The sequence below is a fragment of the Lates calcarifer genome, linkage group LG2, assembly GCF_001640805.2.
Source record: "Lates calcarifer isolate ASB-BC8 linkage group LG2, TLL_Latcal_v3, whole genome shotgun sequence".
In the NCBI taxonomy this organism is placed as follows: domain Eukaryota; kingdom Metazoa; phylum Chordata; class Actinopteri; family Centropomidae; genus Lates; species Lates calcarifer.
This window is the reverse complement of record NC_066834.1, coordinates 21364009-21388665: the sequence shown is the minus strand read 5'-3', so window position 1 is coordinate 21388665 and position 24657 is coordinate 21364009. Positions and strand designations below refer to the sequence as shown.

Below are 24657 nucleotides of genomic sequence, written 5' to 3'. Positions count from 1 at the left end.
GCAATTAATTCTTCATCCAAGCAGCCAGGGTCCTTTCTGAAAATGTGGGAGAGGGACTTATGTGTTACTTAGATGAGTACAAATATTACGATTACAGTGCAGTTCAGTAGCATCAAAACAATACAGAGTGGAGAGCCGGTTAGGGTTGCATTAACATTAACTTCACAGCATACACATACATAGAATTTGGAGTTGAATTGCTATAAAAAAACATTTATGAATAGATTTCTCTACATTTTAAGAATAAAAAGAACATGACTTTCTTTAAAATACACTGGAATTTCTTTAAATGCTGTTTTATAACTGATAAAACCTGCAGATGACTGCACTCAGTCAATTTGAAAAAGGAAGAGACGACAATGACAAGAGATGGAAATGTTAATTTTGTGTCCTGACAACATTCGAACCAGAGGCACTTTGTGCCTCCACTGATATATTTGATAGTTAGGTAGGCTAAATGAGTGCAATTTTAAAGGGGTGTGTCCACTAAAAGGAAAAAAAAACAACAACAACTCTCTTAATAATGAAGAAAAATAACTGTCTCCTGGAGCTGAAAGATTTTTACATAGTTTAAAGAGACTGAATAACTGCTGAGATAATACTTTTGGCTATAAACATTTAGGTTGATTGCACTACTTTGACTTCATCAGAAACTGACCTTTGAAGACACTAAATAAAACTGGTTATCATGATGGAGTTAAAACAACACCTAAGTGGTATATTGAGTTAGGACTGATTGGCTTAAAACTGTTCGAGCTCGACTCTTTTTCATCTTTAGCACCGGAAATCACTGCTTTCCTGTTTGCTGAATGGCCTTAAACGTTTACCTTCCTTCTGCACTGATAGGATTCCTTTGTTTATTGCAGTCTTCCCATGGGAATGAAAGTAGATTGGGAGTTCAATGCTAACTGAGAACTGACCTGCATTCCCATGTACTGTATAACAACAGGGGGACACCATATTACCTGATGAGATTGGTGTTTACTATGACCATACTGCCACCAAGGCCTGTGTCCATGACATGGATGTGAGAACCACAGCAAAGAAATCTTGGCAAGGTTATAAAAGAACAAAACAGCCCTCTGTCAGTGAGAAAGAACAGGGAAGTCAGACGTTTCTAAATCAGCCCCAAAATAAGAGTTTCTGTTTTGAGAGAATTTTACAGTTTAAGGTCAGCAGAGTAAAAGGGGACATGTTGTGGTGCCTTGAAATTATTGAAACTCTCCACAGAATAGAGCAAGTCATAATGTACTTCCTGTTGTCTGTGTGTTTGGGTTTGGCTGCTGTTTTGGTGAATAGAGTGTTGAAGCCCAGAGCAGGTGAGGTTAAACTACTGTAATCCTGTTACCAGTTAGTTTGTATGGAGGGTGGGGTTAAGGTGTTAGATGGACAATGGTTGCACTGGCTGTTTATCATAAACACAGCCTAGCCCAGAGAGGTCCATCTGCTTTGATTTTATTTAGTGATTCCCCCCAGGGGCCCTGAGCTGGAGCGAGAATAACAATACTTGAGCCCATCTGTTCCTGTAGAACCAGCCCCAGCTAAATTACCACGCGCTACGAGCGGCTGGCATATGCTGTGGCATAAAGCTACAAGAGGGCATTGTGTGCCAGCTGTTCTGTTGACAAATACTTATCTGGCACTTCTGAAGTCAGCTTGCTAAGCTGGTTTCAAGTTTGACTAAAAACTAAAAGGGGTTAGGTGTGGAATAGGGTTCCTGTGGGGGAGATGCATGTATAATACATGCTGATTTATCCCAGGGTATCACTTTGTCAGAGGTTGTCTGAGAAATTGGGTCACTGGATGTAGACTTAATCTGAACATATAGGGCAGATAGAAGACTAAAGCCAACCAAGTGCTCAAAACAGTAGGATTAATCTTTCTTATCCCACTGTAAATAAAACAAGCTGTGATCATATTGTTGCTATATGTTTACAAGTCAGTGGATGATCGCTGTTTCAGAAGCTTAAAATGGGCTTGATCATAGTAATCCTATCAGTACAGAACCAGATCTTTCTAGAGGTGGATAATACACACTTCAAACACTGGAAAATACACCAAAAGCCAGATTTGACAAGGATTTACTGCTACAACCTCCAACACCTTGTTATATAATAATAATAATAACAACACAAGATTACATTCACCAGCCACTGACATCAGTATATTTCTGGCCACAGAGACACTCAGAAGTAGTGAGTTTGTTTTGATGACTGTTTCTTGCAGTTTTTGATGTAGGTTTAAAGCTGCCTGTATTCTTACACAACAACAATTCTCTTTCAACAGCAGTAATAACAGAATCCAGGGGAGAAAAAGTCAAGTGTAAAACTAGCTGCAGCATACTGTATAGCAACTTGTTGAAGAGAGGTTTACTAAGCTCAGTAGAAATTACTGAATATTCAGTTGGGAACACTATTTTGGGGAGGTCATAGTTTTTGCTTTTTTTTTTTGTAAACACTACTGTGAAGCTCTTCTTCCGACTTTGCTTTACTGCTACAACTCCCTGCTTTTAGGCACACACAACATAGAGACTACATGAAAATAAATTTTAAAAAAAATGTATTGTGATCACTCCAACATGGTGATACATGTTTTATATCCATCTATACCTACAAACTATCCATTGTGTACAGTTGTACAACATAATATTGTATAGTTATATTTACTGCCACCTCTGGTTGTAAGTGAAATAACTGATGAAAAAAATCTCTCTGAACTTGCTGAAAAAAAGTCCTAAATTTACTCACAACAGGCCATGTACCCTTCAAAATGGGCTTTATTTTTGTTAACATTTACAGGAACATCACTGACATTAATTTTCCACCCGTTACATATGTCTATACTGTACAGATGCAACAGAAAAAAAATCAAAATCCCATCCTCTGTTCTGAGACTTCTCTCACAGAAAACAAGGCTCCAGTCAGTGACAAGCTTCAGCAGTGCAGAAAAGGATGGTCCTCTGTCAGAATCCCTGGGACAGTGGAAACAAACACAGAGCAAAATGGAAGTTGTCATCTGGAACCTAATTTATAAAAACGCCCTTACACACTTATTTTATACTCACAACTAAATCCATGATCAAGTTGTGACTTAAGAAAATATATATATATATATATAATGCTGATGCCAACATCTGCAGTTGACTGATTTTATCCAATTTTGTGGGATATATGAAAAAAACCTACTTCAATATCTTGATCCACAACATGATTGGCAAACTTTAAGTATTCTGTAAAACTGGAATACAATGGAATCAAGGATCAAACTTTAATTCTTTTTTAATTAACTTTAAATACATATATATGGTGACCCAAGGTTACCAGCCTTGTGCCTCTTCATTTCCCATCCTTTGTTAACTCTACACTGTTCAACATGTCACTATTAACATTCAGTAGTTGCTATGAGACAGCGTAAACTACAAAAACTCACTTCAATATACAGTGAAAGAGGACAAGGAGTACCCAAACCTTACAGTATCATCAGCCTTGTGCCATTTTCTTAAAAAGGGATGACATATGAGTCTGTAATATGATTAGAATATAATAAATAATAATATTTGATCACAATTCTAGTTATCTGGTGCATGGCAGGAAACATGGCATGTTGCATCTTCTTGAAAGGCAGCGAGAGTCAATACTTGCTCCTCTTCACCCACAGGAAATCAGACCTGCCACGACGGGCAGAGAAAAGGCTTTGTAAACGTAAAATATAATTTAGATTTAGTCATCAACACAGTGAGTCTTAAAACACTGCATGTGAAATTCTTCACATCACACACTCTTACTTTAAAAAACAGCCAGACTCTTCCAGTATTTCACCTCATTGACCCTATGAATGCATGGAGTGCTCCACCGACCAGCTTTACAACAGGAGCCATTGTACAAGTCTCCCTTCATGCATTTATCTGGCATCTACTCTGCATTAGCAATGCAGACCATTCTTTACAGCTACAGAGGAGAAGCAAATTTGTATTCTGTAACACAAAACTCTAGTGTCTCCCGACCAACAAATTAGCACTCACTGTGACTTCCAATGGGGGGAGGAAAAATAAGAGCAAAACCTAAATGTTTCCTGATAGGTCCACTTGGGGATAGAACAAAAGTGCAGCATTGGTTGAGCAAGTATGCAGTAAAACGTGAGACTTTTACAATGGCTACATCTGTTTCTGCAAAACATATACTGTAAAGACATTTACACAGCCTGATGGGGAAATATGCAAACTGGTTCACGAAGAGCAGAATACTCTGGTCTTAATGCAACTGCACAGTAGGTTGACATCTATACTGTTGATGTTACTACCTGGAGAAATCTATGCTACTAAGAGATTTTACACAAGTTTTTAGAACAGTACACACAAGTTGGATGAGGATTTGCGCACTAAATTGCTTCCTTAACGTGGCGTTATGGAGAGCTCCCATCTTTTACAGTGATTAAGAATAGCAGGACTCCTCTTTTCTTAAGGTAAATGAGGTGGCCAAGGTTCTCCCCACAAGCCCATGTTGTTTTTGTTGCGTGTTTTGTCAGCTGCAACGTCGCAAACATGCCCTCCCGCCCATCTTCTTCTCCTTCCTCCCAGAATAGGGAGGAAATCTTCATAAGGCCTATGCCTTTGCTTCATCATCCACCACCAATGCTCAGCTGTGAGACACAGGGAAGCTACATAGGACTACATGAAGAACACAACACTTGAACTAATGCACAGTGCAAATAGGCTTCTCCCCCCTTCTTCCATCTCTCCAACCTCCAGAGATGGGCAGGCATTGAGGAGAGGTGGGGTGGAGAGGGTTAACTCCAGACAGCACCCCTGCTGGCAGGCAGCCTTTCTTCTTTTAGTTCATTTTTCATTTTTGGTCTTTCTGGGAATCTCCTACCCTGGGGGAGGGGGAGGTGGTGTGGCTGAGGGACAGGGATGGAGGGGTTCGGGTTCGGGGAGAGGATTCTACTTGTACAGGCTCATGGTTGGGCTCTGGTACATGCACATGTAGGCGTCACACAGCAGGCGTCGGGCCTGGCCCTGGATGCTCTTAGGATCCAGAGCATGCAACTCCTCTGGGGTCATTTTCAGGTAGGCCTCCACCTCCGGACAGGGAGACACCTGGGGGATGTTGAAACCATTCTGCCCTCCTGTTATTAGAAATAACATAATTTATAGCAGCAAAGCCTGGGGTATATCAGTCACAACTAATTCTTCTTGTTTGGAATACTAGATGACTAGGATTTAACACACCAAGTCAAATCAAAGCATCCTAGAAGTTGGCAGTAACAAATATGTGCATTAAATTAATTTCCAAACACTTTTAAGTGATTGTCTTTCCACCACCCATTGTATTATTTTATATAAACATTTATTATTTATTATTTTATTACATTATTTAATTTATCATTAAATGTTTTTTTTATGTTTGAATAAAATATCACTTAAAGCTGAAACCATTATGTGACTGATCAATTAGTTGATTTAACGAAAAATAATCAGCAACAACTTTTATAAATAAAATAAATAATCATGTGAGTCAATTTAAGCAAAAAAGCCAAACCTCATCTAGTTTCAGCTTCTAACTGCTATTCTTCTTTGACTTATTTTATTTATTCATTTATTTATTTTTGACATTTTTTTTTTTTTTGACAAACAGTGGATCTATTAAATGGAAAAAAGTTGATCAGTAGATCAATTTTTAATCAGTAGAGTCAATAACTGCAGGAGTAATACCCAGTTTAGAGGTAAATACAGCTGAATGCAGTACAGCAGAGGGCTGTTTGATGTTATTGGGACAATTAATAGTTACACTGTGTCTCAAAGTTTTACAAAATCACAAGCCCTAAGTTTGGCTCAAAGTTCAAACAAACAGTAATTTAGAGTGCATGAATGTGCTCTGTGTGGTGATTAATGACTGGAGTCTATTCTTCACTGGACTTCTGAGGCCCATCAGTGTCACTAAGTGCTGTGAAATTCCTTTACTCATGTTGCAATTACAATTTCCCATACATATCCCTGCATAACAGCTTAATTTCAAGGATCAGTTTGATGTCATAACAAACACAACATCAAAAGGCCACGACACTCACCATCGCGGTCCGCCATGCTGTCGAAGAAGAGCCAGGCGGAATCTGCGCTTCCATACTTGACGAAGGCCACGTAGTGACTGGTTTCGATGCACAGCACGGCGAACAGCTCCATCCTCTGACGGGGAAAACTGCCCTGCCGCCCCGTGCCTTCCTGTAGCTCCTTGGGGACAGACAGTTTGCCGTGCCGATGGGCTTTCCTCCTCGGGTGGAGGTGAACCTTAATCAGTACAAGCAGACATGCAATCACACACACTCATTGATACTGTGGCCTGGTAGGGTAAAACAAAAGATGTTGAACAGATTTTATATAACACGCAGACTGAAAATGATAAAAGATTTGAAGTACATTTGAGGATTCATATGACCAGGTAGGCAAAGTAGATATAAATCAAATATTATTTCAGTAAATGCACTGACTACTGGCAAGTAAAGAAATGAACAGACCATGTGTTACAATCTACTGTTGAAGCCACTGCTCTGCAGCATAACTTCTGCTCTGAGACTGAAGGATTCCTTTGGATTTGGCGCCACCAAATGGATCATTCTGACACAGACTTTTACAGCTTGCTTTTGTTAAGCTGGTGTTGCAATAATGCCCTCTATTGTTTACCTGTGTATTGCACTTTTCACAAAACTGTTTAATCTTGCCAGCGGTGATGTCCCCGTCCTCATAACAGTCTCGACACTCATAGAGAGCCAGGCCTCCGCAGATTCGACACTCCCTTGGAGCTGGATGACAAAGACAAATAGCTTTATTATTGTTGACATACTGCACACAAGTGTACTTCTTCAAAAAGTTAAGAGCAGGTTTGAAAGCAAGAAAAAAATGGTGCTGCTCCATCTAAGTTGAGTTGCAGTGACAACTCAGTGAAATTTCATTACCGAATGCCACACAGCTCTGAATTGCCATTGATCGGCAAGAGCACACCACACTTAACACACTGGAAACAAAAATATTAACTACAACTCACTGTCTTCAAGGAGGTCTGTGATGTCTAACTCTAGTGAGGGGAAAATCTTGTTGAACATTTTAAAGTCCTTGCCAAAACGGGGCATCTGGATGATAAGGCAGGATGGAGCCTGTTGGAGAAAACAAGAGAAAGAAAAAACATTGTATAGTCAGCAACAAAGCAGCATGGATATATCAGCAGAGTTCAGTGCATATAGAAACCTGAAACCGGAAGCAAAGGGGCTGCCAGAACAGTCACACAACAACAGAGTCTACACAGTGTACTTGATACCCATCACACTACAGATCTAAACAAGTAGGTCTTTAAAATTAAGTTAACAGCTAATATTGATTCTCTGAAAAAAAAAAGGTGAGGAATTGTGGATATAAAATTCAGACCCTGCCACAAAACTGGTTTGTAGTTTAATTAATTGTGAAAAGGAACAATAGTTAATACACTTATGTACCTTACTGAAAACTACAAATGTTGTTTCAGGTTTACCACTTATTGTTGTTATTTCAACAACCATTAATTAACACAAGGAGGAGCCAATCCTGTGCCACACATTAGAGAAGCTGAAAGTACAGTATATAATTTTACACTTTACACAATAGGTTTTTCAGATAAATAAGAGTGCACAATTTCATCTTTTTTTTCTTTGAAACTTGAAGACTCAGGGACCAAATTCATGGATACGTGAACCATAAACTGACCATAAAGATTAATGTTTTCTAAATTTCAATCCTCACACCCTGCTTCTGTTGGATTATTAAGATAAATTTTGAACAGTGATTAAAACTCAAAATTTCACAGCAATCTGTGACTATAACCTGAATATGAGATTACATCAGCATAAGATATGAGATGTTGTGGCTATGAGCTGGGAATGACTGTACCAAACCAGAATCGTTAGCTCAGTCATTAGCACCATATTACCAAACTTTCATCTTTACTCATGCTAATCTGGGAAATAAAACTAAATGAAATTAACCTCTGCAAACTTTAAGTCACTGTTGATGAAGGACCACTCCAAGAGCTGTTGGATGGTGGGAACTCCAACTTTGTCCTTCTTGTCCATGAAGATCTGGTAAAAGTAACAGTCCTGGACCTTCTGTCCTGCTGACCTGGAGAACAAAATCTACGTATTTATCGACATTTATTTCACATCTTCTCACACTATAAAGACAACAGAATATCAAATGGACTTTCTATAGTACCTAAATGTTTTAGGTAGCTTTGACAATAAGTTATGGTTTATTAGATTCATATTTTGTTTTTCCCTTGAAAGCAGACCAACTGGAAGCTTAACTTCAATTTAACATCTTGATATGTGTTGAACTAATTTTCTGCAGCAGCTGTATCCCGTCTCTGATAAAGTGCTAAGACAGATATTCATCTGTAGGTGCAGAGTTTCACTGCTGACCAATTTCAGTGCTGACCAGTTTCATCATTATCAGTGTGAATGAGTCAACATATGTTACAGAATCTGTCACTGCCTTTTTGAGTCTGTCACTGCTTTGGTATAAAAAGGTGAACGAGGATTTTGTTAAATTTAGGCTCACGATAAAATTCCTATAGAAATACTGCTGTGCAATCCTGTAGTACACTAGATAGGGATGTTGACATCTCCCTCTTTGAACTGCTAATCTGAACGTCAGAGAGCCTTAAACAGGACTACTGAAGTTGGGTGTTCATAACATGACCATAAGAACTCCTACACTTAAACCACTTTGCCCACACTGTTCACTATTCAGTCTGAAATATAAGAATAGTAGCAAAAGTGAAACATGATGTGACCATTTAAGTCTAAATACTACAGATTTAGACATAGTCTGGTTTTGTGGTTTAGCAGTGATGTGTTTGGGACTATATATGCAGAGAGTGGTAAGCAGTGATAATCAAGGAAGTGTTCAAAGCTCCATGTCATTGTTTGTGAAAAGTAATAAATGTATCATTAAACAATTTCAGATATTTCTTTTGCTCTGTAAAACTAGCAACTAAAACACTACTAGAAACAACTGAACAAACTGTTTCAGTAATAACAATACATAATTTCAGGGTTGCACTTAGACTGCTTTTGTGCCTTTGGGCACCACATGTAGCCAAAGAGGTTGAGATTTTTTTCTAAAAAGGCGACTGTTCCTTACCTCAGCTTGAGCAGTGGATCCACTCTAAGTATGTGATGGAAAAGGATATTGAGGAACTCTTCAGGATCTGTAGTACAAGATGTGCTCACATGAGATTTGAAAAATAAGGAAAAAACTCCTCTGTGCAAATGCTGCCACACAATGCCACACATTTTTGTTTCTTGCAACTTGCAGCAGTACAATTATAGCAGGTTATTCAATAATAATCACATCAAAAATCATTCTTTAAGGACAAGAAATAAAGGCCAGGACAAATAAGTTGAGATAATAAATCAACATCAATAAATCAAATCATGATCTGGTCAAACCTAAGGTAATGGGCACAAATGATGAGATATTGGTTTCAGCCTCCTACCTTTTTCTTCAGAGGTAAACCCAGAGGCTGCTTCTACTTTCTCCAAGATCCTCCTGAGCTTCATCACTTTAGTTGCACATACATACCCATGTCTGGAGGACAAATACCAAACAAATTACAACCTGGCTAAATAGCCAGTACAATGGTACAGTGACATTAGCTTTGCCAGTACAGTATGCATAGTATGTGCACTCAGGGTTTGATGAAGTAAATATTATCAATAATATTTCACATTCAAAACCACGTGAGTGTCTTATTTTAAAGTCTTGTCAAAAGTTTAGCATTTTACTCTAGAACAGAAACTTTGAGCTTCTTGTAAAAAAAAAAAAGAAAAGGAAAAAAAGGAATCAACAACACATGCCAAAATTTGTATAGCACCAAATCACAACATAAGGCATCCAAGGCACTTGTCATATAGAGCAGGCCTGGACCATACTCTTTATGTTATTATATTTACAGAGAGAGTGACTCCCACCATGAGCAGCACTAGGCGACAGTGGCAAGGAAAAACTTCCTTTTAAGAGGCAGAACCAGACTTGGTGTAGGCGGCCATCTGCCTTGACAGGTTGATAGCAACACTGAGTCAAACTCAGTATGTGCATTGTGCTGCATGTGTCAATATCAAAAACATACAGTGGAGTACGTATAAACCATTGCAACTTACATGCGCAGGGGGTTGACTATCTCTGTGCGTAACAGTTCTTGGGTCTCTCTGTAATACTCTACGTCAGTCTTTGATCGTGGTCTCAGCAGAACAGTGTCCAGTACAGAACTGAAGGAGAAGAGACTGCAGAATATACAGCAGCATTAAAATGAATGTATATATTATCTAATTTATATGAGCTAATTGATGAATAAACACTATTACCTGGCTGATAGTCACTTATATTAAAAACTAGATACTATCTGAAAATGAATATTCATTTAGTAAACTTGTGAGGGAAACAATGCATTTCATTTATTTGCATTTGTATTACTGTGTAGTTAATTAGAAAAGACTTTCTACAGGAAACCCTTTTACTGGAATTGTAATACTTAAAGCTATTATTCAAAACTCCAAACTGGTCGAACAATATTTAAATGGATCTCTTGTAGTTTGGGAGAGTATAGATATGGTTGACTGCTTCATTCGAAGGCCCTTTGGCAGTGTTGGCAGAAACATCGGATGTGCCACTATTATGCAGCCAGCTCACAGCTGGGATACACCCTCCTGTGAGAGCCAGTGGTCAGAGTTAAAACTGTTTACTAATAAGCCTCTGCCTCTGGGCAAACAAAGCACTGCTGGCTGAGGAAGCACCATCAATATAATTGAAGACGTTAATATAAAATGGCATACACTGTGGCTGAGTATTAGTAGTATTTACTGTTAGACTGAAAGACTACTGACCAGAAGAGAGTTGAATCCAGGTAGCAAGAGTTGTAGTGGCCCTGGATGCCTTTCTTTTTTCCCACCATGACATCTAGACCATCGTTTTCTGTGCGTGGTGGCGTGTTTTCATGTACCACCTCACTCAGGTAACCCCCGAATGCTGCATGAATAAAAAAAGTATACAGATTAACACAAAACATTTGGAAGCAATAGATTGTTTGTTGCCTTTTATAATCTGTGCTCCTCCTCCTGGCTCACCAATGGAGTTGCACCTCTCTATGGGATTGGAGGAGTGGTGCAGGGATGGGAAGCGGGAGTCGGGCCGGCAGCACTTGAGCTTCACAAACAGGGCTTTTTTAGGTGGGCAGGTGAAATACCGTGTGCCTTTGAAGGTACCATCAGTGCAACCAGGACACTCTTCTTCCTGGAAAAGAAGGTCAAGTTCAGATCATCCAACTACTGTCAGGTACTGTATATGTATGTAATATTAAAGCATGGGTTTTCATTTACTCTGCCTTGGGCGGTACTTAGGACTGCCTGATCAGGTATTAGATATTTTGTAACTGATTTTGTATGGCAATTTTGTCAGCAGTAACTGGCTGCTTAGTGCATATGTGGGATTTTGCACTTTACTCAAACCTTCAGCTAACAACAGCATTATGTTTGACAGAGAAGTTTGACATTTTGGGAAGTATGCTCATTTGTTATTTTGTGGGCTACAGTGACTTCCTCTTGTTGTCGCCATGAGGTTGCCGGGCAGGAAGTCACTGTGCCAAGAAATAGTCAGGCACAAACCTGCCTACAAAACCACAATGTGTCATTTGTATAATTCATTTTTGGTACAGGTTTGTGAATTTTAGAGGTCACCTTAAGACAGAGCCAGTTTAGAATTTCCTCCTGTTTGCAGTCTTAACGCTAGGCTAACCAGCTTTTCACTGTAGCTTTATACTAAAAGGACAGACAAGGGAGTAGTAAAGATATAACTGTTGGCAAGAAAGCAAATACACATATTTCCCAAAATGTCAAATTTTAGTGATGCTAGAATCTAAATCTGACTTAGTTAACGTAGCTGTGTGGTCTCACCAGCTCTAGCCCAGCCAGAGGCTCCAGCAGGCCAGGAGGCAGGCCCACCCAGCGGATGACACCGCACAGAGGGGGGTTCTCCTTCACCTCCACCAGAGAGCCCACCTCCAGGCCTGGCTGCCCACGGGGAGGTGTCGGAGGTCGCGGCGAGGGAGGTGCAGCAGGCGACGAGGGCTCAGGCTGCTCTCCCATCACCGACTGGACGGACAGGGAGAGAGGCCCATGACTCATGCTGTCAATGGGCCCCGTCCTCCGGTTCAGGCTGAAGGGCAAAGAGTGGAACTTGTTGTCACTGGACAACGAGGCAGCGGGCGGGGCTCTGGATGGTGGGGAGGATTGGTTGAAGTCAGGGGGCGTGTCAGTAAGTGACTTGGCAGGGTCCTCCCCAACTGCAGGAGAGAAAGCAGAAATCAAACTTGATGTCTGTTTTATAGTACATAGCACAACATATTACATAGGGTGTGTTTACCAATGTAGAGATGTCAGTCTTTAAAGAGAAAATCCCCGTTTAACTGACCTCTGACCTCTTTTGGTTGAAACTGTGTTGCAATATTAAAACAAGATTTTAGATGGTGCGGAGTTACTCTTTAATATCACCATCTGAAGGAAGAAAATAACCCTGCACACTCAAATGGTGAGAGACCACAACCTTTTTTAAATTACATTACTCAGCATCTTAGGGTATTTTCATGCTTGGGCCAACTATCTTGAGAAAAAAACTTTTTTTTTTTTTTCCCAGGACCACTTCTGAATTGGCACAGTGTGGCTACTATTTGGCAGTAGAGCATATTCTGAGGTGTTGAGCCAGTAACACCTCAGGAGACGAGAGTAAACTTACTGCTGAAATATAACAATATCTGGACTATAAAACTCAAGTCTTGGCATTATATAGATGTTACTGGTAAGCCATAGTTGGAGACTGGTCTGCATTTGAGGCGGTATGCCTACTTTATAAGACGAGAATACAACCAAGGTTTCTGTGATACGGTATACTCTTGTATAGTGCTGAATCACTCATCAGCATTATACACTGATCCACAGCTCCAAAAGATTCCTATGTGTAAAAACTGTTGATGATGGACTCCCTTAATTCCCAGACAGAAGTTTTCACTCTGACTCAAGTTTCCTGACCTAAGTGTTCAAATACCCTTAGCTGATGTGTGATGTCTGGTGTGCAGACTCCTATTCCTATATTCTTGCTATGCTTTTGAGCTAACAAATTTATGTGCAGTATCAAATTCAAACTGCTTTGTGGAACACATTAAACCTTTCAAAACACTAGCTATTCAATTTAAAACCATAACCACGTGTTTGTGGAAGACAAATGCCACCCTTTTTAAGAATTCATGTTTGCGCACCAGCACAGTTAAATCAATACACACTTACTCTTTGGTAGAGCAAAAAACGTAGGAATTTTAATTGGTGCTCTTTGCAAAATAACACCTTTTGACAAAATTTGTGAGCAAGTCCTTGAAGCAAAAACTTAAAAGCCAAATGTCCCCCTCAGCAGAAGTGAGAGGTCACTGAAATTATGTCCCATTATTAGCACATTAGTCAGAGAAATGTGTTTCTGCTTCTCCAATTTGTGTGTGAAATTACAGACATAATATAACGCGTGTTAGTTACAGTTCAGTGGTTACAGATAGTACTAGTATTGTCACATTGGACACCCACACAACAACCTTATCAGTATTATGTAATACTCTACATGTATGCATTCTCTCTCTGACTTTCGGAAAGAGTGATGCAAAATCACAAGTGCTGACTCAACTGTCTTGAGAGACAAATGACATGAATTCTTGAATTGGATGGCATTCACCTTTCAGCATGTATACCCAAACAGACAGTTAATGGCTGACCAACATCAACTGTTTCCTGAAGGGACGTCAGAAATGTGTAACCTTGTCTGCTGACCTCATGACCAACATAGAGCACCACAACCATAAAGAAAAATAACTCTAACTACAGAGTGAGCCTGAGGAACATGAAAGTGATTACGCATTCACAGGATGAGTAAGCAGTTGTGAAAATAGCAAGTCAGCCATTTGTGACTGACCTCTGCTAATTTCTGCAATACAAACAGAATGTGAAATTACATGCATTAGTATTGAAATACTATTGCAGGCACTTGAGTATTCTGTTGTGCTTTGGCAGATGGTAACACCACCATTATTTTTACACAATCATGTTCCATTATGATTAGTCAAAAATTTTCTATGATGTTTAGTTACATAACCACCTTTACTTTTTTGCTTTTTTATTATTATATTTTGAGTGAAAATGAATCATTATGCATTTAACCATGATTAGAACATGACACTTATCCTCAATGTGACTAAGAACAGAAAGCTGAACATCCAGTGTGCTATATACATAACACACTCAGTCATAAAAAGCTCATCATATTCTTCACAACTGACAGGTATTGGTGATGACATGAGTAGTGGAATTTCATAAACAACATAAAAAAATAAATAAATAAAAAAACCTCTTTGCACCCATGGAAAGACAAAAACAATGACACAATGTGCTGACTGAATCAGTCAGTGAGTCCTGACACCAAAAATAAAGGCTTTTATTAATGCTTTGGCCTTCAAATAGTATTACACGTCATTTTATAAATGTATTTTTTTTTTTTTTTTTTGTTTAACTGCATCTGCAGCCAAAACAAGACAATAACCAGTTATTGAGTCATTTGCAGCACTGAGCATCATTGAAAGCCTTACACAACACCAATTACTCCATGCAGGTGGGATATCACACTAAAATGGTGATGAAAGATGAGGCTGGTGGACAGGTCTTTATAGCAAGCAACTGCAACAAACTACTGCCTGTTTTTTCCACTGGGGCATACATTTATTTAAAGCTTGTTGTATCTTCTTGTTGGTACCAGAATCTTCTAACAATTGTTTAAATTATCCTCCTTATGCATAAATATTTTTTCTTCCAGCATACTGTTATTACAGTGTGTAGCCTACATATACCATATATATTTTGAAGGGAACTCCAATTCTCCCACCGGTTTAGAAAAATAAATAAACAAAAAAACAAAGGTACACAACCTTGCATAACTAACCTTTTATGATTTATGGATTCACATATTTACATGGACACAGTTAGAAGTGTATGATGTTTCAGGCAAATCTACTTCGAGAATGTTTTCTGATGCATTTTAGTTAGCTAATTAGTATCTTATAGAAAACGTATTTGTATATGTATTTTGTATTGAGAAGCAAACAGCCAAAGTGCACAAATCTTCTGCTTGGTGTCCAGTACGTTGTGAGCTTAAGGTCAAATATATCTATATTAGCTGTTCAAGATACACAGTTTCACAATACCATGTATAAACATCCGTTATTGGATGAAAATTAAAAAATAAACAAGATGAATAATCCCTGTTTGTCTCCTGTATACATCTAAAATGCACCTCTTCTCTGTCCCACTGATAACTATTTTTGTTCGTAGATCAGATGAGTTGTGTTGGTGGTATTTCTTATATTAGCCAGCATGGTGAAGACAGCTGACTACCACAGTTTCAGCACCACAGCTCTGTTTAGTTGATGTTGAAAGCATATTAAGATGCTCACTTATGAAGTCAACTACTGAACAAGTAATTTTCAGTGGAGTGGTTCATACAGATGATATTTTCATAATTATAACATAATTCCTTATAAATAATTTGTTGTTGATTTAGAGTCTCATATTATGAGACACTGTAGTGTGTCAAAATTATGAAATACTCTTCCTAATAATAATATAATCTTACAACAAATTTGTAGTTTGTATACCATGCTCTCAACTGTCAAATAGCCCAAAAAAAATCTTTAAAAAAGAAATGATTTTAAAGTATAAATGTAAATAATAAACTTGAAAGAATAAGTTTCTCAGTTATAAAATATTATGAGAAAAGTTCATTATTTTCACAATTTTGAGAAACCTTAAGTCTTGCCAGTAAAAATAATTTTAATAAAACTGATGTGATTATTAAAAAGTGATTATGTGACAGTGTGTTTTTAGGTGGGAGAAATGGGTTCCCTTACACCACCCTACCATTTCTAAAACTATCAACACAATTGGAGGACACTTATATTTACAGCAACCCACAGTGTGTCTTTTAGTACAGGGGTGGCTCAGTGTGAATGGAACCCCTGATCCTGCCAGTATTAGTATATTAAAACTATATAGCACCAATAAAAGTGTGCCTCAGCGAAACTAATTAGCAGGTAGCTTGTTGTGAACAGGAGCTTGCCGGTAAGATGGTTGGCATCCCACGAGTACCCGTGTTTTACCTTCATCAATGTACCATGTGCTTTTGGATTTGGACTGGGCTGGGGGATCAACAGAGCTGCCATTTAAAGTATAGTAAAATTCAGACTTGCTTCTACTGCCACACTGATGACCTAATCCTGTAAATAACACAAGTAAATGAAAACAAAAAGAGAGATAAGGAAAATGTGTATGTGTCTGCAAGTGTGTGCATGTGTGTCTGAGAGTATGTATCAAAAACAGACCGAGTGAGAAAAACAAGGATAGGAAACCCGAAGAGAAAAATTCAATTAATCAGCAACTGAAGGCAGATTTCTCTATAAAAGAGCCACAAGAAAAGACAAGAATCATGGCAGTGACAGATTCCATTTAAATCATATCAAATAAATGCAGCTGCAACAGGAATTTCTCACGTTTTGTGTAAAAAGGAGTTAAGCTCTGTTATCATTTTTTAAAGGGACTTTCCACTTTAAAGAGTTTTATAGGTTGTTATTCTTTGTTTTGCTTGCCTAACATGTGCCTAACAAAGAGTTCTTTTTGACAAAGAAAAGGCCTCTTCTCTCAGGCACTGACAAATCAAAATTTATGACACAGCAGAACTCTTCAGGACAGCTGTTTGATAGCTTTTTATATACGCAGAATCACAACCGGACAATTTGATGGAATGCCCCTTTAAGAGTTATCATTACACCAAGCTATGTGTACATCAGTTAGGTCTGTATCATAACAGCAGTGCAGTACCTTTGCTCTTTGGTTTGCTTTGGCCAGAGGACGACTTGTCACTGTTGGTGCCTCTGGGGGCAAAACTGTGCTTTTGCAGCCTTTGGTCCTGCATGGAATATTCTGCACAGCCCAGAAACACATCCACATTAGAGGGACAACAACCCTATCTGCCTCCCTTAAACTACCACGCACCACATGAAAATGTGACCCTTCACCATTTTCATGTACAGTTTTCAATTTGTCACTGTAACAGTGTCACGCAAAAAGAAATGTATTTAAGTTTGATAAACATGTTTACATATCCAAAAAGTAGTCTGTTTTCATTTCCTTGGCTATAGGAAAAATAATATCATGTATGACACTGTATCTTAAGTAATCTGCCATGTGGAATGGTGTATTATGAGACAGCCACAGAGTTAATAATCTGGCCTACGACATTTAGCCTGTAACAACAGACTGTGCATTGCTTGAGGAAGGATCCGAGCTAAAGATACAGTATGCAACTACAAGTCAGTAAACATGCACATTAACTTTTCTTGTCTCTCACTTTGCTCTCACAAGGGTAACCTACTAATGAATAACAAAATTCTGTTTGGGGGTAGATTTTAAAGTAGCTCTACTTAGTGGTGACATGTATTTGGTGTAGCCTGTCTAGAGTACAAATGAAAGGATTTCAAAGAGAGATGACAATTGTGAAAAAAACTGACAATCCTGATCTTTAACATTTCCAAAATTTGAGTCTGAATAGTTGGAGGAGCAGCGGTTGCACACATAAACAAATCTATACGCGAATGTGGAGAACAAAGAGCCCAAGTATCTCACTTGACTTTCAAAACAAGTGAGCCATCAACACAAAAAGCTCTCTGTTCCCACAGCGAGCAAAACACAAACTCGGAACACTCAGAAAGAGCTCAGTGCTGGTCCGAGAGACGGACAGCTGAATGTTTTCAGTAAACGCTAAGCTTTGATGACATACGCATGGTGCAAAAAACTGGGACAAATACTAGGTGACTCACCTGGCATTACGTCACAGATGGGGACAAGTCGAGTGTGCTCCAAACTGGCAAAATTACACAGCAGCTTCCCGTCAATCACACCATCCCAGTCCCCAATAGGATTGTCCTGAAAGAGTTGGAGACATGAGAACCTTATAACCGTCTCCTCATCGTGCTCCTCATCTCTGTGAAACTGATTAACCTGGTGCCACAAGTGCTTCTTCCCTTAGTATCTTCTTGGTGATTAGTAAGGTCTGTTGTTGTTATCACTACTCTAAAAATAAGGCTTGAGCTTGATCCTCTGTGTTGTGATGATCCAACTGCTCATCTCATCTTCTCCACCTAAACAACAGATCTTCCACCTCAAGTCCTACCACCCAAAAGCTGTACTTTTCTCTGCAAGTACAACCAGGCTATTCTTCTTCTTCAGTTTTGAATCCAAGGATTCTTCTCCAGCAGGATAATCTAAGATAAGCATGAGGCCAGTGCCACTTGCTAAAGAAGGCAGGGCGAGGCTGGACGCAGAGTGAGGCAGAGCAGTGGGCTCTCCTCAGCTGCCTGCTGGCCCTTTGCCATGCTGTTGGGTCATACAGCACTAAGTCTTTACCTCACTCCCCGCGTGACTGCCTTGCCTTTGTGTGGGTGGCTCAGATGCACTGAGTGGGCTGCTGCTGCTGCTGCTGCTGTTGGTGGTGCTGCTGCTAACGATCAGCAGTCAAATGCCTCAGTTATGTGTTTCAATCTCTCTATGACTACAATACCACTCCCGCCTGACAACAGTAGTCATAGATACCAGCTACTGTGATCCAAGGCAACAAGACATGTTCCCTCGACATACAGAGAGTGATCACAAAAAAGAAAAACAAAAACACAGGCAAGTCATGACAGAAACCCACCGTGACAAGGTAACAATATTTTGTATTTGTATTAGTGATGGGATTAAACACTAAGGAAGCATGGAATGATGTAGATTTTACAATACAGGAGCAAGTTTCCCTTCCTCTCAGCCAGTGAACTGTTACCCAAAGCAATGACACTGAACAGTAAAGCATAAATAAACCAACCACAGCAAATGTACCCATCATGGATTATGCAAATAACTAACATACCTATGTTTTTCAATTTTTCATTTCACCCTCAGTGTCAGGGAACAACAATGAACTGTATTTAAAGGAAAGCTTTAAGATTTTGGGAATTCAATATTTTCTTTATTGCTGCCTATAAAACTCACTAAATGAACTCTTTGTATCGTGCCTGTTAAATCCATACAACAAATCACAGTGCCAAACTATTTCTTGGTTAGGAGCAGTTGCCAGGCAACCAGTGGAGATTCAAAGAAATTAGTTTCTCTGTGTTAAGTTAAGTTAGCCAGCTGCTGGTAGCAGTTTCAAGTGGTATCAATCTCCACATGTAAAACTTGGCATGAAAGCAAATGAGCACATTTAACAAATTTTATGAACTTGTCATATTGTTGCACATATGCTTAGAAGCCCATGCCCTTTCTTTATCAGTTAACCTGTTGAATATTTTTTTCAACAGACTGATTAAATGTTTAGTCTGTATGATTTCAGAAAACTTCTCAGAAATTTTAAATAGATTTCTGTGAGTTGACAAATCCACTAACTATTTCAGCATTATATCAGGCATCATGATTAACTACCTGTTCCTGCATCTATCTAAACATTCAGCTGTGTAGAGAGAGCCTTACTTACCATGTCAACTCCCACATAGTAGCCCAGGCTCTCATTCCCTGGCAGCAGGTCACAAAAAATGATGGTGCCTCTCTCAGGTCCATCCCTGGTCTGCACCAGAACCCTGGAGTTGATCTCCAGTGGAGGGAAGTCCTGGTCCTCCTCCACTAGATTGACATGGTCCACCTCCAGCTCGCCCAAGGCTTCATCATCATCATCCTCACAGAGTTCAAGTTTGTCCAAGGCCACGAACACACCGCATTCATCCTCACAGCGGAAAAGTTGACGGCCCTGGTAGGAACCCTCTGTGAAGCCTTGGCCCCGGCCCTCCTCCTGGGAGAGGGAAGTAGAGGAAAGATTATGAGACAAGTGTAGAGAGTGAGACAGAACGGGAGCGAGAGAGATGATCAACTTATTGTCATAACAAGGAGGGCAGGTAGCAAGGCTGCTTGCTCAGCATTTCTCAGCGAAGGGAAGTCGACATCATAGAGTGTGAGAGCATATGATCGATTACTGCAGCAAGAATACAACGTGACTTACTGAGATGATGTTCTCACAACCCCCTACTGTAACATATTGTACTTCTTTTCCCTCATGCTGGCTTTAGATATTTAAAAAGTGCTAAATCACTACAATTGCTGGCATATTTTAGCAAAAAGAACACAGGTGATCTGTATTTGGTAAGAGACATAAAATTAGAAATTGGTCTGGCAGCATATGTTCAAACTCAGAGGCCTTTATACTGAGCTACAGTTTGAATGCTTAAGCTCCATCAGCCCACTCAAGAAGACTACAGCTGGACTCAGTAGAATAAGAAGAACATTGTGTTACAATAAGCAATCCTTTGTATTTTGTTACTTACTGAACATACAGTACAGAATGAATGACATGACATTAAATAATCAAATTTAGAGATTAAAGGAACAGTTAACACAAAAATGACAATGCTGTCATTATCTGCTTACACTCACATCAGTCAAAACGCTGCAGCTTTGTTTCAGCCTGCACTAAAATAACATTTGCCATTAGCTTTCATAGTTTGAGAAAGGGCAGAAACTGACTTTAAAAGTTACATTTGTGGAGACTAACCCAAGAAATTCGAAACCAACCAACCACGTGCAAAAGTCCAACATTCCAGCATTCAATCCTGTGTTTTCCACAAGTCAAAATGATGCACAAAGTGCTGAGACGTGACATTCTCATTGCGAAAGCATTGCAAATGTAAATATTCAGCTTTTAGTTCTGCCTCAGCAGCACTGTCCTGTGTTCTGCACAAACTGATGTGAAGAGCCACCAAAACAGCTTTAAAATAATCAGCAAGAACTCAGTAATCAGCACAGTGGACTTTATTTCAAAGTCCAATTTGTGATTTTCAAATGTGCAATGAGTTGTATTTACAACTTTCAAACACAATATAAGTACAAGCTGACAAGGACCTCTGTGTGGATCTGGATGAATAAATCTGGTGACAGTCTTTCTTTTTGTAAGGTACAAGGTCCACTGAGCTTAAATAGTATTAGTCTCACACTTCAGCAAAATCACATACTTATTATTAGGAACAACAGTGCAAACACCTCACTGCATTGCAATTGCCAGGAGCACTTTCACTACTGAAAGCCAGTGTTAAGCAGAAATGGTTATATTTGTGTTCCCAATGAATACAGTCAGTGAAAGTGTGTGCTTTTTTGAGGAACACCTCATTCATTTGTTGGAGAACAGTTCTGAGGCAGTTTTAAGCGTTCATCATTTTGAAAATGTTACTTGAGTCACATAAAATCGCCTGGTTTCAGAAAAATTTCAAGAATCAGTTTCCAGCTCCTTCTGTCTTCTATAAGACAGAAAGGAAAGTGCACAAGCCACACAAACACAGATGCAATCTGTGTTTTAACGTGTTCATTATGAAAACTAGATTGCAATTGTCAGACTCATGCCATCCCCGTAAGAATGCATTTATTGCCATAGCGGCGTTTGGTTGTAATTTTACTTTTGGTTCCACATCTGTACCTTTTGTTTTCAAGCTGTCGTTCTAATGAAAGTGGAAACTTATTTTCTTGTCCCTGTTTTTCTTTCTGTTATGTTATTATAAAAAAACTTTTGAACATCAACAATACATTTCGTAATGTTTAAAGGGGGAATTTGCCTTCTTTGTGCTCTGAAACCCAAACAAATCTCTCACTAAAGTTAATATTTCTATTATAGTAGCGTTCCCATGCACCATGAACACAGAGAAAATAAAATAAGGTCACCGTCTTCACGAAAAGACAGCGAGAAAAAAAACAAGACTTCTCACCAGAAGCTCCACTCCAAACCAGATTCCAGAGAGGGCCCTGTCAGGGAGCAGCGAGCCCTTGAAGCGGACCACACCAGGCAGAGGTTCATCCCCTGAGCGCAACTGAACTCGCACCTTGGAACCACAGTCAATATCGCAGACGCGTGTTAGCCGTGACTTGTTGCAGAGCAGGGCATATCTCTCCTCACAGTTGGTGATGGGGAACAGCAGCTCAGCCAGCTTCTCGTCCAGCTCCTGGACATCCCGCTCGTCCAGGCTCAGCACCACATTGGTCTGGTCCAGAATGCGGAGACTTTTCTTGCCTTTGCACGGGGGCAGTGTTCGCCCCAAGCTGTTGCGTTCCTGACAGGCCTGGCCAAGACTGCCACGGGGGATCCTCAGGGTCTTCTGGGGAGGCTTCTCCACCGTACACTCCTTCACGACCATGTAGAAGCGCCAGTCCTCCCGGAAGCCCCCACTGGGCTTCTCCTGGCTCCACAGGACAGAGCTCATGGCTGCATGCTAGGCAAGAGGTCCAATGTCAAGGCAAGCTTGACCTGTGGTCTGTGGCAAAGAATAACACATGTAACAATCTCAAAAATAAAAAGGAATTCAAGCAAGTTTATGCCAAGACATCAATAGACAGATACCACTGAAGTAATAAGAGCAAACATGGTTAGCTGAATTATTTTCTCAATTAAAACACAAAATTTCTTTTTAAATACAGTTCCCAGACAAACCAACAAATATACTCAACAGCACATGTAATAAATAACTGTACATATCCCTTTGTGTGTTTTTGTTTGACAGCTGAGGCATGGTTTGGAAAACACTGTGCTTCTGTACCACAACAGGTAAAAGGGAAGTAAAATCCCAACAATAGATAAAACAATGCACCAGGCAAATTCTTTATATTTGATTACTGTAACACTAAATGTAATATAGTACACAAATTATCCTTCTGTTAATACCACTGTCATTCTTAGGCACAGACTGAAACCAAGTAACTAGCACGATATTTGTTTCTTTTGTCTAAAAGGTACAAACAACTTTATAGCCAATGTGCCATACTGAAATAGCAAACTACTAACTACAATTAAACACTAGGTAAAACAGCTGTAACTGTATTAAAGTGAAGAATAATACTAAATGATGACCGCAGTTAAGATACAGACTAGCCACCTAATCTTTCAGGCAAAAATCTCTGGTCCGGTTTGCTTGTTATGGTTTGTTGTGTGAAATGTAATGGCTAACGATGTGTCTTGACAGTGTATTATCCCTCTCTACTGCCCAGTCATCCCTGTTCAGTACCCCTGTGTTCAGCAGGACCTCGTGTGACATTAGTCATATCTACTGATTTGAATATTCTAAAAATAGACGGTGAGCAGACAGTTGACTTATTCTGACACACACTGCATGCCAAATACCAGACGAATGGATTTCCCCTTATGACACCTCACATATGATGATCAACCAACCGACACAGTCAAGAGCTCACACCATCCGTCATTTGTTTCAAGCATGACAGCAGAAGCTGGTTTACAAAATTAACTTGACTGATTTCAATAAATTATGTATCGCCAGCAACAACAGATAAACACTAAGACAATATTGTTGTGGCTAACGTCGACCAGGGCTAAGAAACAAGTAGAAATTTGTCAATAATTTCAACCTGACACGGGGTAGCTCCGACCTGACTTGACTTCTATTCAACGCGGTCTTTGAGTTGACAACCACAGACTTGATTACAGTTTTGTTTATTCCATGGTCGGCGGCACTGACAGCAACATCATCACTCGTTTTAATGAACGTTTTCCCTAACAACCACAGCAGCACTGTGTCATCACCAAGCAAGAGCTGTCAAGTCAAAGGCCCTTTAAGAGAGGGAAGTAGCTAACGTACCGTAGCCTTAAAAATGCAACAAATAAGCATTTACGTTAAGTGCTAACGACATGGTCTCCTTACCTTTGATAAGCGTCAGTTCGGTTAGAGGCTGCAGATGACTGTCATTTCAAATGTCCACCCCAATTAGATACAGGCCTTTGAAAACAAGCTGGATTCCTCCCGTAATGCCAGTTAACCTCTGATTAGCTAAATGGCTAGGTAATGCTAGCGTCCTCACCAGCTAAGTATCACGCTAAAGTTAGCCTAGCGAGCTGGTCAACAGCAAGCAGGCTGGCAGTGGACTGCCATCCTTTACCGTATGCTAACAGCATTTAGATAAAGCTGTTCTCCATGGGAAATATGGGAAATAATACAGTGTATCGCTACAGCTATGAGATATATTATTTACAGGAGACGACCTCACAAAACTTAATGTATGACGTTGTTGCAGTCGCTGATAGGCATTGGTCAGCCACTTCATTCTCAAACGCTGATTGGCTGTTTATTGTGTCTGTACAAATGTCCCACTCTGTGGGGTTTTCCCATGGATGGCACAGTGCGTAGTTAGGTTGAAGCGACCAGGGCAGATGATGCTGTCTCCGGGTCTCTGGTATTCACTGTACATAATTTACTTAAATAAAAGCAACAGTAAATTATACAAATTACAAAATATATTACACTCTTTGACATGTAAACACGCAAAATGTTAATAAGTAACTAGATTAGTGCTCTTATCAGTACTACAGTTACTACATCAGTATGCATTTAGAATCAAAAGTAAAAGTGCTCAATATGCAGAGTAGGGCCCTTTCATTGTTATATATTATTTGATATTGTCGACATTGCAGCTGGTTGAGGT

The 24657-nt window shown here is 39.6% G+C and overlaps 1 protein-coding gene across 3 annotated transcripts; it reads right to left on the bottom strand.

Annotated features, from left to right (window-relative positions):
* Positions 1–2758: 2758 nt before the first annotated feature.
* cylda (cylindromatosis (turban tumor syndrome), a) lies at positions 2759–24246 on the bottom strand. Of its 3 annotated transcripts, XM_018666876.2 has the most exons (17): positions 23880–24246; positions 21936–22478; positions 19667–19978; positions 17976–18081; positions 16978–17079; positions 16260–16376; positions 11971–12359; positions 11146–11311; positions 10906–11047; positions 10183–10305; positions 9519–9610; positions 9164–9230; positions 8008–8140; positions 7038–7146; positions 6677–6795; positions 6067–6283; positions 2759–5124 (listed from the first exon to the last, which is right to left on the bottom strand). In XM_018666876.2, the coding sequence occupies exons 2-17, from the start codon at positions 22425–22427 to the stop codon at positions 4940–4942; spliced, it is 2871 nt and encodes a 956-aa protein (XP_018522392.1). In that variant the 5' UTR covers positions 22428–22478; positions 23880–24246; the 3' UTR covers positions 2759–4939. The 3 variants fall into 3 exon arrangements, with proteins under 3 accessions (XP_018522392.1, XP_018522394.1, XP_018522395.1); XM_018666878.2 differs by lacking the exon at positions 16260–16376; XM_018666879.2 differs by lacking the exons at positions 16260–16376; positions 16978–17079.
* Positions 24247–24657: the final 411 nt, after the last annotated feature.